Raw genomic sequence first — 14,439 nt, 5'->3', positions numbered from 1 at the left:
TCGACAACGACCTGGTGGGAGACGTGTGTGATACCAACCTGGACACGTAAGTCACACACACACACACACACACACACACACACACGCACACACACACACACACGTATGCAGTGTTACTTCCCTTCTCAACTCGCCTTCATGACGTTCCACTGTGTGAACAAATTGCTTTTGTTGTGTGAAAACCTATTTTCTTACAGATATCTCTCTTTCATGCAGTGCTCATAACTCCAGTTTAGGTGATTTTCATGTTTCCACATCAGTTGAAGGATTACATGTTCCTCTGTGGGTTGAGAAAGTCTCTGACCTCGAGCTGATGAAACTTTCAAAACCCATTGGATGAATTGAAAAATGCATTGTAATAAAGCTAAAACCGAGGCTGTTCTTCTTAGTTACTTAGATAAGTGTTGCTGTTTTATCCATTAAATTTCCAATTGATGGTCTAGACAGTTGAAAACAATAGAAAACCATCAACTGTCTTTAATGACAAATAAATATTTAATTCAGTTTGTTTACACATTAAATTATATTAAATTAACAGAAACAAACAAGTTCAATTGAAACAAGCACAAATCATCTTTGAAACCAGCTAAAAACCTGACTCCTATGTGTGTGTGTGTGTGTGTGTGTGTGTGTGTGTGTGTGTGTCCAGGGACGGCGACGGTCACCAGGACAGCAGGGACAACTGTCCAGACATTCCCAACAGTTCTCAGTTGGACTCGGACAACGACGGCCTCGGCGACGACTGTGACCATGACGACGACAACGACGGCATCCCTGACGACGTCGACAACTGCCGACTCATCACCAACCCCAACCAGAAAGACTCAGACGGTAACGCTCGCCCCTGTCCGTCGCCAAACTGAAAGACTCAGACGGTAACGCTCGCCCCTGTCCGTCGCCAAACTGAAAGACTCAGACGGTAACGCTCACCCCTGTCCGTCGCCAAACTGAAAGACTCAGACGGTAACGCTCACCCCTGTCCGTCGCCAAACTGAAAGACTCAGACGGTAACGCTCACCCCTGTCCGTCGCCAAACTGAAAGACTCAGACGGTAACGCTCACCCCTGTCCGTCACCAAACTGAAAGACTCAGACGGTAACGCTCACCCCTGTCCGTCACCAAACTGAAAGACTCAGACGGTAACGCTCACCCCTGTCCGTCGCCAACCAGAAAGACTCAGACGGTAACGCTCACCCTGTTTAAAGCCCCATTTAGACGGGATCAGAATTGCAGGGTAAAGAGTGTAATAAAATCTTAGCAATGCTCCTCTGTTATTTTACTCTTTGCTTTGGATGTTTTTTAGCCAGTCACAAATTGCAGATGGAGGGGATTAGTTTGGCTGATGGATACAAACGTCACTGCGCACAAAGCATGCTAGTTAGATAGACCAAAGGTAGACATTGAGTCATTTCCACTGTGATTCCATATATTCAGTCCTGGTTAGACTACAACACCACATCATCATTCACTATCTGTACCAAGGACTTTCCCAACTATCCTTTTAAAAGTACCATCATTTGTTTTTATTTTGGGCTGTCATTCAATGTGTTGCTTGTCTAAATTAGGTTTATCATTTGTGATGATTAATCAGCATCAAGTCAGGTCACATTCATTTCAAAAGCATTTTTAATAAAACCAGTTGGAAAGTTGTAAGACATTTGAAAACTTTAGTGAACAAACACATACCAAGATTTAAAATATGAGGTTGTTGTTACACTTAACTGTCTGTTTCAGCTAATGGCGTTGGCGACGTGTGTGAGAACGACTTCGACAACGACGCAGTGATGGATTTGATTGACGTGTGTCCAGAGAGCGCTGAGGTCACCCTGACGGACTTCCGGGCCTATCAGACGGTCATCCTGGACCCTGAGGGCGAAGCCCAGATCGACCCCAACTGGGTGGTGCTCAATCAGGTGACCTTTGACCCTTCATGTCTAACTCGGGTACTGAGCAGCACTGCGACAGACTTCCTTCACAGGTCTGGAAAGTCTGGACAAGACTGGAAAATAAATTTGATCATGTCCAGGTAGCAATTGTACAGTATATACTTTGTATGGTTCCTAATGTCAGGTATAGGGACCTATAAGGGTCCTTGAGGGAGTTCCAGGGGGGTTCCAGTAAATTGTGGAAAAAGATTAATTTCACTGCTCACTGACTACTAATTTCACTGACTATTGGTCAGCAAAAGAGAGAATGTACGAGGATGTCTGTTACGAACTGGTTTCACTCTACCTACCTACAGGTATATAATTCTGTGCCATGTGATTTCTAACAATGAAAATCTTAATGAAAATCTGGGGTCCTTGGGACAAAATGTGATCTGATGGTGGTCCTTGGTCTAATGCATATCTTCATTTGAAAAAGTTTGGGAGCTTATGGTTCATGACACACAAACACAAGCCCAATTAAAAAATGTATCTTGTCTCCAGGGCATGGAGATAGTCCAGACGATGAACAGTGATCCTGGTTTAGCTGTAGGTAGGTACACTTTTTACCTTTATTTACCCAAAATCTACTTTTTCAGTACTGCCCTGCTTCATACAGTCCAACACAGCCCCCCCACCCCTCCTCCCACACCTCCTCACACATACACAACTCAACATGCCATTGAACACTGAACAAGAATTTCTGATCTGTGAGAAGTTTGGAATTTAGAAATGGAAAACACGCAGTAGCAGTGTAAAACCTGTCTGTCCCTCCAGGCTACACGGCATTTAACGGCGTGGACTTTGAGGGAACGTTCCACGTCAACACGGTGACCGACGACGACTACGCCGGCTTCATCTTCGGCTACCAGGACTCCTCCAGCTTCTACGTGGTGATGTGGAAACAGACTGAACAGACCTACTGGCAGTCCATCCCCTTCAGAGCCATGGCCCTGCCCGCCCTGCAGCTGAAGGTCGGTTAGTTAGTTAGTTAGATAATGAGTCCATGTGATCCATCTAAATAGATTGCATAAGTGATTTGATCTTTCTGGCATGGTTTTAAATCGGTTCAGGTCCTACCTAATAAATCGTGACTTTATTTGGGTGAGCACTCATTACAGAGACTTGGTATTACATGTGGTGTGCCCCAAGGCTCGATTTTAGGCCCAATCCTTTTTAGCTTCTATATGCTCCCACTATGGGCCGTCATTCACAAACACGGCATCAGTGTCCACTGCTATGCAGATGATACGCAGCTATATATCTCAGTCATGCCAGATGAACTTCGTCCTTTGAATGCCCTTAGTAACTGTATTTCAGTGATCAATGCACGGTTAGCACAACATTTTCTTCAGTTAAACAAAGATAAAACTGAAATTCTGGTAATTGGGCCCAAGGTGCCATGAGAGAACATGATTACACAACTGAAGTCACTGACAGAGAACATTAAATGTCATTTGTTTGCATGAAATGTGCTATATAAATAAAGGTTGATTGATTGATAGTTTGTCCATCCGTCTCTTCAGAGCCATGGTCCTGCCCACCCTGCAGCTGAAGCTTGGTCAGCTGTTAATTAATTAGTTAATTAGTCACTTAGTCACCGTCTCCTCCCTCCCTCCTCCAGGCGGTGAAGTCCCGGACGGGGCCGGGGGAGTTCCTGAGGAACGCCCTGTGGCACACCGGCGATACCACCGGGGAGGTGAAGCTCCTCTGGCAGGACCCTCGCAACGTGGGCTGGAAGGACAAAACCTCCTACCGCTGGCACCTCAGCCACCGGCCGCAGGTGGGCTACATCAGGTAAGACCCCCAAATCCAGACCCCCAGGTGGGCTACATCAGGTAAGACCCCCAAATCCAGACCCCCAGGTGGGCTACATCAGGTAAGACCCCCCCCATCCAGACTCCTGAAGAGGGAACCAAGGCGGTGTGTCCAGACATTTGGAACAATCTGGTTCACATTGGAATTTGAGCTGTAAAGTTTTATTTGACCTGCAGGTCGTCGTCTGTATAAAGAACTGAACACTGCTGACTGGCGGGGTTACGACCTCTGACCTTAACACGAAGTCACATTCAGAAAATGGGAACCCGAACAATACTGCTACTCCTATTACTGTTACTACTACTACTATTTGCTGTCACTACCATTACTACTTCTACTAATACTACCACTTTTACTACTACTGTTACTACTACTGCTGCTACCACCAATACTACTGCTACTACTAAGACTATTGATGATAATAATACTATGAACAATAATGAGATAGATAACATTATTAATAATATTAGAACACTTTATTTGTACATAAGTAAAAGCAGTGTTACAGGGCCATACAGTAGACTATACGTATCACTCTACCATAGTACTGATACTGTACCACAGTAGGCCCAGTATGGGTACTGTAGTACTGGTAGGCGTAGTATGGGCACAACGCAGTACTAACACTAACTACTAACACTCTGTTCTGCTGTTCTGCCCAGGCAGGCTGAGGCTGAGGCTGCCGGGTGTTGGTTGGACAAACGGCTGTCTGGGTGTTTTCATGTATTTTCTTTCTTTTTACTGCATACTTTCCCCTCCGAAACTTCTTTGTGGCTTCAGGGCCCCCCGGTACTCTATTGTACCCATCACCATGGCAACCAAATCCTTGGCAAGAATCCGCCTCGGCAACCGTTGATATGCAGATCAGAGAGGGAGAGAGAGAGAGAGAGGGAGAGGGAGAGAGAGGGGAGAGAGAGAGAGAGAGAGAGAGGGAGAGAGAGAGAGAGAGAGAGAGGGAGAGAGAAAGAGAGAGAGAGGGAGAGAGAGAGGGAGAGAGAGACAGAGAGAGAGAGTGGGAGAGAGAAAGAGAGAGAGAGAGAGAGGGAGAGAGAGAGAGAGAGAGAGAGGGAGAGAGAGAGAGAGAAAGAAAGAGGGAGAGAGAGACAGAGAGAGAGAGTGGGAGAGAGAAAGAGGAGAGAGAGAGAGAGGGAGAGAGAGAGGAGAGAGAGACAGAGAGAGAGAGTGGGAGAGAGAAAGAGAGAGAGAGAGAGAGGGAGAGAGAGAGAGAGAGAGAGAGAGAGTGGGAGAGAGAAAGAGAGAGAGAGAGAGAGGGAGAGAGAGAGAGAAAGAGAGAGAGAGAGAGGGAGAGAGAGAGAGAAAGAGAGAAAGAGAGAGAGAGAGAGAGGGAGAGAGAGAGAGAGAGAGAGAGGGAGAGAGAGAGAGAGAGAAAGAAAGAAAGAGGGAGAGAGAGAGAGAGAGAGAGAGAGAGAGAGAGAGAGAGAGAGAGAGGGAGAGAGAGAGAGAGAAAGAAAGAAAGAGGGAGAGAGAGAGAGAGAGAGAGAGAGAGTATGTGGAACAATACAGAGAGGTTCTGAGTTCTAATTAGATTGTTAATACCAACACTGTAGATAGTAAACACTGTTAGAGATGCACTAATACACTGTAATGTAGTACTACTAAGATCGGTAATGTACTAATATAAAAACGTCAGCTAAATGCTGAAGATGTAAAATGTAAATATAAATATAAAACTCTGAAGTCGGGCAGTATCAGTGACACCTGCCACAGAAAACTGATACTGCTTTTCATTTTTAGGCAGAAATCTCCAAACTTTCTCCCTCTTATTGTTTGAAGCAGCACCAGATTTCAAACATTTCTCTGCGTCTCCAGACTCCACATTTTTCAGTCCATTAGGAGGAGAAAGAAAGGAGAGTGAAGGAGGAGGAGAGGCAGAGAGAGAGAGGGAAGGGGAGGGAGGGCTTTGTAGAAACTCTATTCAGAGAGCTGTAGAGAGACAGCTGCTTTGTATTCTGACAGAGAGAGAGAGAGAGAGAGAGAGGGAGAGAGAGGGAGAGAGAGAGGGGGAGAGAGGGAGACAGAGAGAGAGGGAGAGAGAGAGGGAGAGGGAGAGAGAGAAGGAGAGAGGGAGAGAGAGCAGGGGGAAAGAGGGAGACAGAGAGAGAGAGAGAGGGAGAGAGAGGGAGAGAGAGAGGGGAGAGAGGGAGACAGAGAGAGAGAGAGAGAGAGAGGGAGAGGGAGAGAGAGAAGGAGAGAGGGAGAGAGAGGGAGGGAGAGAGAGAGAGAGAGAGAGAGGAGAGGGAGAGAGAGAAGGAGAGAGGGAGAGAGAGGGAGGGAGAGAGGGGGAGAGTATGAGGAGTGAAGGGGAGCAGAGCGCCTCCCTGTACAGAGGTTGGGACAGAGACAGAGGTCGCTCTCCTCCTCCTCCTCCTCCCCTCATTCCTCTCTCTCTCTCTCTCTCTCTACTACTTTCCCACCTCTCTCTCTCTCTCTCCTGTCTCCACTCACCCTGCCCTCTCTCGCCCGCTGCATTATTCCAAAGCAGAACTCTAACAGCAGTTCGTCCATTTTAAAGCTGCTGTGGAGTTTTTTTTTTTTTTACAAATGACAAACAAAATGGTTGCTGGCATGAAAACAGACCTGGCTTTGGAATATTCCCGAAGTCTGAATTTATTTTAAGAGTTAATTTGTAAAAAGAGAAGAAGTACATAAAGAAGTAGAGTGAGTAATATTAGTAGCAGCAGTAGCAGCACCATTAGTAGTAGTTGAAGTAATGGTAGTAGTAGTAGTAATAGCATTAGTAGTAGGATCCTTGGTCAGGATCCGTGGCTGTTTCTGGGATCGAACCTGAGACCTGCAGGTTACGGGACGATCTTTGTCTTTGCCCATGAAGTGTTTGGTTCTAAAATGAATCTCCACTATTGAACATAAATGACACCTAAAGTGATTGACAGCCAAATTGGTTCATAATGTCTGGTTCCAGACTCAGATTTTGTCGAGCGATTCAGAGTCTGGTGTTTCCCTCGTCAACGGCTTGAAACAATCGAGCCAATCGGCGCCTTTGTGGGCGGGGCTAAAGTTTGAACTGCTCGTGCAACTGTTTTCATCGCCGTTTCGGCAGAATAGATTTGTTGAAATCACCAAAATCAAGTTAGTTCAAATGGACGAGTTCTTGGTCAGTTGGTAAATGTCTGCTAACCATGTAGAGGCTGACTGGCTGCAGCGTCAGTGGCGTTAGAGCCTCCGGATACGTCGGTCACTAGTGATCGGTTCAGATACGTCGGTCACTAGTGATCGGTTCAGATACGTCGGTCACTAGTGATCGGTTCAGATACGTCGGTCTCTCGTGATCGGTTCAGATACGTCGGTCTCTCGTGATCGGTTCAGATACGTCGGTCACTAGTGATCGGTTCGGGGAAAATCAACCCCCCCACACAGAAAACGGCTAACGAGCTGGTCATCAGACTAGTTCATGATAAAACAAATGACTGATGAACCAAATGAAGAATAGAAAACTTAAGACCCCGGTTCAGATGAGACACTTTCACAGACCGGATCCTGGATTTGAATGATCAACTTCATCCTGGATTACACCAGACCGGCCAAGAACCTTTCACTCCTCTAACCCGCCTGCTGGTCAGTTTCCCCCCCAACAGAAAACAGTGAGCGTTTGGTTTGTAAGCCGGCGTGTCCCGGGGTTTGTGTTTCAGGGTGAAGCTGTACGAGGGGACGGACATGGTGGCGGACTCCGGCGTGGTGATCGACACCACGATGAGGGGCGGCAGGCTCGGCGTCTTCTGCTTCTCCCAGGAGAACATCATCTGGTCCAACCTGCGCTACCGATGTAACGGTACGACAGACAGGCAGACAGACAGACAGACAGACAGAGAGAGAGACAGATAGAGAGACAGACAGAGAGACAGACAGACAGAGAGACAGACAGAGAGACAGACAGATAGATAATTGTTTCTTGTCTCGTTGCAGATACGGTTCCAGAAGACTTCCAGTCGCATCGTAAACAAGTTCTGATGCACATTCAGGTCTGAGAGCAGCAAGACGGACTGTCCTACACACACACACACACACACACACACACACACCTGCATACACATGCACGGACAGACACACACAAATAGAAACATAAAACTGCACACACACACATACACACACATACTGTACACATGCATGAATAGACACACATACACACAAACACACAACACAAGGACATCAGTAGACACACATAGCTGTACACACACACACACACACACACACACACACACACACACCTCTGCACCTCTTAATCCAGACTAATACTGTAGTTTGTGTGCGTTGTGTGCATATGAGTGAGTTTGTTTCAGTGTGTATGTGTGTGTGTGTGTGTGTGTGTGTGTGTGTGTGTGTGTGTGTGTGATTGATGCCAGTCTGCTGATGAATGAAAGGGAAGCTGTTGTAAGAGAGAAACAAACTGACTCAGACGGTCCGGACTGGGAAACACTGCGGGACTTTTCAGACGATTCTGACCACGATTTGGCATCACAGCTCATTTCCCATCAGTCAGCTAGTTTGGTTTAGAGCTTCAGATAACAGGGAGGGGAAAGAGTAGAAGCAAGTGAACCTTAAGACCAGCATACTTCTGCGTCAAACCATAAATGAGCATTTCTACTTCTGTTGGTGATTCTGTTGTAGAGCAGAGAAACACTAGATGTCAGTGTGGAGCTTTGTTATCACAGAAGTCACCACAGAAGAAGTCGCAGTGAAACTCACGTTGGTATTTCAGTTCATCTGGTGTCTTTATAATCAGGAGATGATCTGTCGTCCAGGGTTACCTAACCTAACCCTAACACCCGAACATCTGAACCTCCTCAGCTCGTCTCTCTTCATCCGCTCCATGTTGTCTTCACTGTCGGCCCGCAGCGGCCCGTACAGGAGGGGGAGACACCGAGCGGCCAATCACAGCTCTTGTTGTCTTGTGTCGCTCTACGCTCAGTTCGGGGAGGAGCAGTAAACTACGGAGACACCGCAAAGTCCTACAGAGTATCTACGACACAGAAGTATAAATCAGGCTGCAGCTCAAGTCCCACAGCTTCCAGTCCAGCTGAACCGAGCAGCGCAGGGAGCTGAGCGTTCAGCCGCTCACGACTTACTGCACAACAACAAGTGTTGCTCTTGTCTCCTTCTCCTGTCTGTGGGCAGCTGTGTTCTGACGTTTTCACTTTATGTTAAAAACATAGCTATTGCCTTTAACTTACTATTACCAGATGTCGATGATCTGGCTTATATGTCTCTGTCCAACCAATTCATTTCTCGCTGACTACATGTCCCGGAGTTCATCTTTGCCTCTGAATATCGTGCAGCGTCTCTCTCTGGATCCTGACTCCTCAATCTGCGTAGGAAATGTTATTTGTAGGAACCATGTTGTGTGTTTGTGTTTGTCATGGGACTCACGGACAAGCGCTCGCTCTTCAGCGTCTCTTCTGTCTCGGTTCCGTCTCGGTTCTGTTGCTCCTGCTGCTCCTCCATGTAGTTCAGCTGGGACTCCGACCTGAACAAGTTCTTACTTTTGGAAAGAAAAATGCTCCACCTGTTAGTTTTAGATCTGATTTGGGTTTGAACTCAGGTTTGGTTTGTTCCCCACCTGTCCGTCCAGCAGTGTTGTCCAGAGTTTCCCAGTCTGTCCAGAGTTTCCCAGTCTGTCCAGAGTTTCCCAGTCTGTCCAGTGTTTCCCAGTCTGTCCAGAGTTTCCCAGTCTGTCCAGTGTTTCCCAGTCTGTCCAGTGTTTCCCAGTCTGTCCAGAGTTTCCCAGTCTGTCCAGTGTTTCCCAGTCTGTCCAGAGTTTCCCAGTCTGTCCAGAGTTTCCCAGTCTGTCCAGTGTTTCCCAGTCTGTCCAGAGTTTCCCAGTCTGTCCAGAGTTTCCCAGTCTGTCCAGTGTTTCCCAGTCTGTCCAGAGTTTCCCAGTCTGTCCAGTGTTTCCCAGTCTGACTGAACTCCTGTCTGTCAAGTTGACTAAGTTGCGTAACGTTCAAGATCTCAAGTTAGGGTTCATGAACGATGTTTTGGAAGATGACTGAACGGACGCAGCAGCTGAACTCCTGTCTGCTGCGTTTGGAGCCATCTGAAGAATTTATTTCCAGAACGCTTTATATCCATTTTGCGAAAAGACAACATAAAAAAGATTTCCTGAAGTTCACCATTCAGTATCTATGAGATCTAGAGGATCCAGTCTGGACTGAAGTTCCCTAATGTTCCTTCAAAAGTACCATAGTTTATTTTAACGTTGTGCCGTCAGTCTGGTTTGGCAGAGTTGGTCTTTTTCCAAATCAAGGATATTTCATTTTGGAATCAAACTCTTCATTTGCTAAATGTTTTTGTGTTTTTAGAAGAAAATCTCATAGACTGACTGTGTTCTGTCCTGTAACAGTAGAACAAACGGGGAAAATAATCATCATCTTCATGTCAATTACTGGATGTTTTTAACTCATAACTCCAAACTGCAGTGTTAAAAACCCATAAGCTAACATCACAGGGACGAGTGTTCATCCTGATTAACATGTGGAGACAGTGGAATATTCCTTTAACATTTTGTTGTGGTTTTTAATGTACAGATCTTTGTTGAAATAAACTCCCAGTCCATGACTTTTCCTAAAATGATGTTTTTCATGATTTCACCAGGAAGACAAAGGAATCTGTTTCACTGAATCAGCAGTTTTTAATCTAGTTTCAGTCCTGATGAATGTTAATCTTTTAATCTTGTGTTGTGTCTTTTTTTAACCATTCTTTCCCAGTTTTGGTTTGTTGAGTTAAAATTATCCTTTACAATAATACATTTTAATAATCCTATGATACATTTTTAAAAGGATACTGTACAAATATAACAGATTAATCACTTTAAAACGTAATACGGCTACTGTAAGTAAAAAAATAAATCAGAAAATCCTGTAGTGATGAAATAAAAAAAATAAATAAAATAAAAATAATAAATAAAATACCTTAAAGATCAATAAGGGCAGTCTAACCATCTGGAGCAGATGCGTGGGGCCGGGAGGGGGGGGGGGGGGTCGCGACCCCTGGGCCGGGGAGGCCGGGACGAGTGCAATATTGGGGGGAAACCTGACAACAGAGCACCGCCCCCCGACCTGCCCGGCCCCGGGACAGACAGCACCGCCTGCAGCAACACAGGACACAGTATAGATTACATTACATATTACATTATAGATTACATTAGATATTACATTATATTATAGATTACATTAGATATTACATTATATTATAGATTACATTAGATATTACATTAGATATTACATTATAGATTATTTATCTTGTTTCTGTCTGAAACTCACAGCAGCTCAGACTGAATGAGACGAGTTCAGACTGAACAGACTGGAGTCCATACACCATGTGCTCTCTCTCTCTCTCTCACACACACACACACACACACACTCCCTCTTTTTCTTTCACATATTCACACACTCTTACCCTCTCCCTCTCTCTGTCTCTCTCTCTCTCTCCCTCTGTCTGTCTCTGTCTCTCTCTCTCTCTTTCTCTCTCTGTATGTGTCTCTCTCTCTGTCTCTCTCTCTCTCTGTCTCTCTCTCTCTCTGTCTCTCTCTCTCTCTCTGTCTCTCTCTCTTTCTCTCTCTCTCTGTCTCTCTCTCTCTCTGTCTCTCTCTCTCTCTGTCTCTCTCTCTCTCTCTGTCTCTCTCTCTTTCTCTCTCTCTCTGTCTCTCTCTCTCTCTGTCTCTCTCTCTCTTTCTCTGTCTCTCGCTCTCTCTCTGTGTCTCTCTTTCTCTGTCTCTCTCTCTCTCTCTGTCTCTCTCTCTTTCTCTCTCTCTCTCTGTCTCTCTCTCTCTCTCTCTCTGTCTCTCTCTCTCTTTCTGTCTCTCGCTCTCTCTCTGTGTCTCTCTTTCTCTGTCTCTCTCTCTCTCTCTCTCTCTCTCTCTGTGTCTCTCTCTCTCTCTCTCTCTGTCTCTCTCTTTCTTTCTCCTCTCTATAAAGTGGAGTCTGATCAATAACATTGCTGTCGCCAAGACAACAAGACAACAGGTAAGAAAGACAACAGGTTACCAAGACAACAGGTTACCAAGACAACGGGTCACCAGGTGATAATCACAGTTCACTAGCAGGAATGTTTTTCCTCTGATAAAAGTAAAAATCAGATTTCCTCTCTGACAGTCGGAGCAGAAACGACTCGACACAGTGAAGCCGCTCTGCTGCTGATCTGCATGAAGTTTCTTCTCTGTTTGTCGTCCAAAATACGACCAACACATGGACATCTTTGCTTTCGGAAACGACTAAATGTGCTGCAACTATAATAAAATATATAGATTTCCTCTGAGTCTTTATATTGCTCACCATATTTTCATTAGAAACATCAGTTTCTGTTATAAGATCTGTACTGAAGAACACATCAGGTTTCACTGAGACAAAGTCAAGGTGCAGTCTGAATACTTTATACTCAAAGTATACTGTAATACTGTATACTTTGGTAATATTGTAATACTTTATACTTATACTTATACTGAAATACTTTCTACCTCCATCCTGTTCTCCCAAATTAGATTTTGTTCATGCTGGAATATTTGAATTATTTTGCAACAGTCATTTATACTATTACTGTACTACTACTGCAGTACTACTGTATTACTACTGTAGTACTACTGTTAGTACTGCAACACTTGAATTCCAGTGTGAGCTTCCAGCCCTGATGATGAAGAACTTTATTAATCCTGTATAAAGTTCAGAGGGAAACTATACAGATATCACAGCAACTATGAACTGCAGTACATAGGAATATTATAGTGATACTGCAAGAGATACAAACACCACAAAGTACATGAAAGTCACTGGAAACTGACCACAGACACCGGAGGTCCCTGTAGGAATATTATAGGAATGCTATAGTGATTTCTCATCAGAGTCTGGTGCATTCAGTGTCTGGTTGCAGTGTTGTTTTTCTGCACGCTGCTGTTGTTTTTACTCTGAACGCACCGTGAGCCTGAGAGAGTTTCAGCTCTGTTCTGAAGGCTAAACCTGTTCTGCCTGCAGGAGGCCAGCTGGAGACAGACAGCAAGGAACAGAAACCCTGGACTCACCGCTCCTCTGCTCCTCTGCTCCTCTGCTCCTCTGCTCCTCTGCTCCTCCGCTCCTCTGCTCCTCTGCTCCTCTGCTCCTCCTCTCCTCTCCTCTGCTCCTCCTCTCCTCCGCTCCTCCTCTCCTCTGCTCCTCTGTTCCTCCTCTCCTCCGCTCCTCCTCTCCTCTGCTCCTCTGCTCCTCTGCTCCTCCTCTCCTCTCCTCTCCTCTCCTCCGCTCCTCTGTTCCTCCGCTCCTCCTCTCCTCTGCTCCTCTGCTCCTCCTCTCCTCTCCTCTCCTCTCCTCCGCTCCTCTGTTCCTCCTCTCCTCCTCTCCTCTGTTCCTCCTCTCCTCCGCTCCTCTGTTCCTCCTCTCCTCCTCTCCTCTGTTCCTCCTCTCCTCCGCTCCTCCTCTCCTCCGCTCCTCTGCTTCTCCTCTCCTCTCCTCCGCTCTTCTGTTCCTCCTCTCCTCCTCTCCTCCTCTCCTCTGCTCCTCCTCTCCTCTCCTCCTCTCCTCCTCTCCTCCTCTCCTCCGCTCCTCTGTTCCTTCTCTCCTCCACTCTTCCTCTCCTCCGCTCCTCCTCTCCTCCTCTCCTCTGCTTCTCCTCTCCTCCTCTCCTCCTCTCCTCCGCTCCTCTGTTCCTTCTCTCCTCCACTCCTCCTCTCCTCCTCTCCTCCTCTCCTCCGCTCCTCCGCTCCTCCTCTCCTCTTCTCCTCCTCTCCGCTCCTCCTCTCCTCCTCTCTGCTCCTCTGCTCCTCCTCTCCTCCTCTCCTTCTCTCCTCCACTCCGCTCCTCTCCTCTGCCTCAACTGCAGCTTCGACTGTTCCAGCACATTTTTTCAGCAGTAATGTGGAGGCTCTGTCCCAGTCGCTGCTGGTTATGACCGGGTGCCCCGCCCCCCCCACTGCCCCCCCACTGCCCCCCCACTGCCCCCCACCACACAGACACACACACACACACACACAGACACACACACACAGACACACACACACACACACAGACACACACACACAGACACACACACAGACACACACACACAGACACACACACACAGACACACACACCCTCCCAGCTCTAACAAAGCCCTCTGCAGTGCAGCGAGGCGTGGAGAGGCCGCTCACTGACAGACAGATCTAACTTTCTGATACACTGTCTGTTACTGTCTGTTACTGTCTGTTACTGTCTGTTACTGTCTGTTACTGTCTGTTACTGTGTGTAACTGGTCTGTTACTGTCTGTTACTGTGTGTAACTGGTCTGTTACTGTCTGTTACTGTGTGTAACTGGTCTGTTGGTCTGTCATTGGTCTGTTGGTCTGTCACTAGTCTGTTGGTCTGTCACTGGTCTGTTACTGGTCTGTTGGTCTGTCACTGGTCTGTTGGTCTGTCACTGGTCTGTTACTGGTCTGTTGGTCTGTCAAAGGTCTGTTACTGGTCTGTTGGTCTGTCACTGGTCTGTTGGTCTGTCACTGGTCTGTTGGTCTGTCACTGGTCTGTTACTGGTCTGTCACTGGTCTGTTACTGGTCTGTTGGTCTGTCACTGGTCTGTTACTGGTCTGTCACTGGTCTGTCACTGGTCTGTTGGTCTGTCACTGGTCTGTTGGTCTGTCACTGGTCTGTTGGTCTGTCTGTAGTCAGCATGATATTTATATTTTCATATTCTTTCTAAAACATTA

The 14,439-nt window shown here is 46.5% G+C and overlaps 1 protein-coding gene across 1 annotated transcript in view; it reads left to right on the top strand.

Moving 5' to 3' along the window:
- The window catches only part of thbs3a (thrombospondin 3a), a 21,297-nt gene extending 10,979 nt beyond the window's left edge, over positions 1 to 10,318 (top strand). The window contains exons 10-17 of the mRNA XM_078287041.1: positions 3 to 46; positions 650 to 831; positions 1,735 to 1,913; positions 2,430 to 2,478; positions 2,703 to 2,899; positions 3,550 to 3,722; positions 7,412 to 7,551; positions 7,686 to 10,318. Of these exons, the coding sequence (XP_078143167.1) occupies positions 3 to 46; positions 650 to 831; positions 1,735 to 1,913; positions 2,430 to 2,478; positions 2,703 to 2,899; positions 3,550 to 3,722; positions 7,412 to 7,551; positions 7,686 to 7,747 (1,026 nt within the window). The 3' untranslated portion in view covers positions 7,748 to 10,318. The remainder of the gene's footprint in view (positions 1 to 2; positions 47 to 649; positions 832 to 1,734; positions 1,914 to 2,429; positions 2,479 to 2,702; positions 2,900 to 3,549; positions 3,723 to 7,411; positions 7,552 to 7,685) is intronic.
- The last annotated feature ends 4,121 nt before the right edge of the window (positions 10,319 to 14,439 follow it).

This window comes from Centroberyx gerrardi, chromosome 12 (assembly GCF_048128805.1).
Source record: "Centroberyx gerrardi isolate f3 chromosome 12, fCenGer3.hap1.cur.20231027, whole genome shotgun sequence".
NCBI classification, from domain to species: domain Eukaryota; kingdom Metazoa; phylum Chordata; class Actinopteri; order Beryciformes; family Berycidae; genus Centroberyx; species Centroberyx gerrardi.
This window is presented reverse-complemented; position numbering and strand designations above follow the sequence as displayed.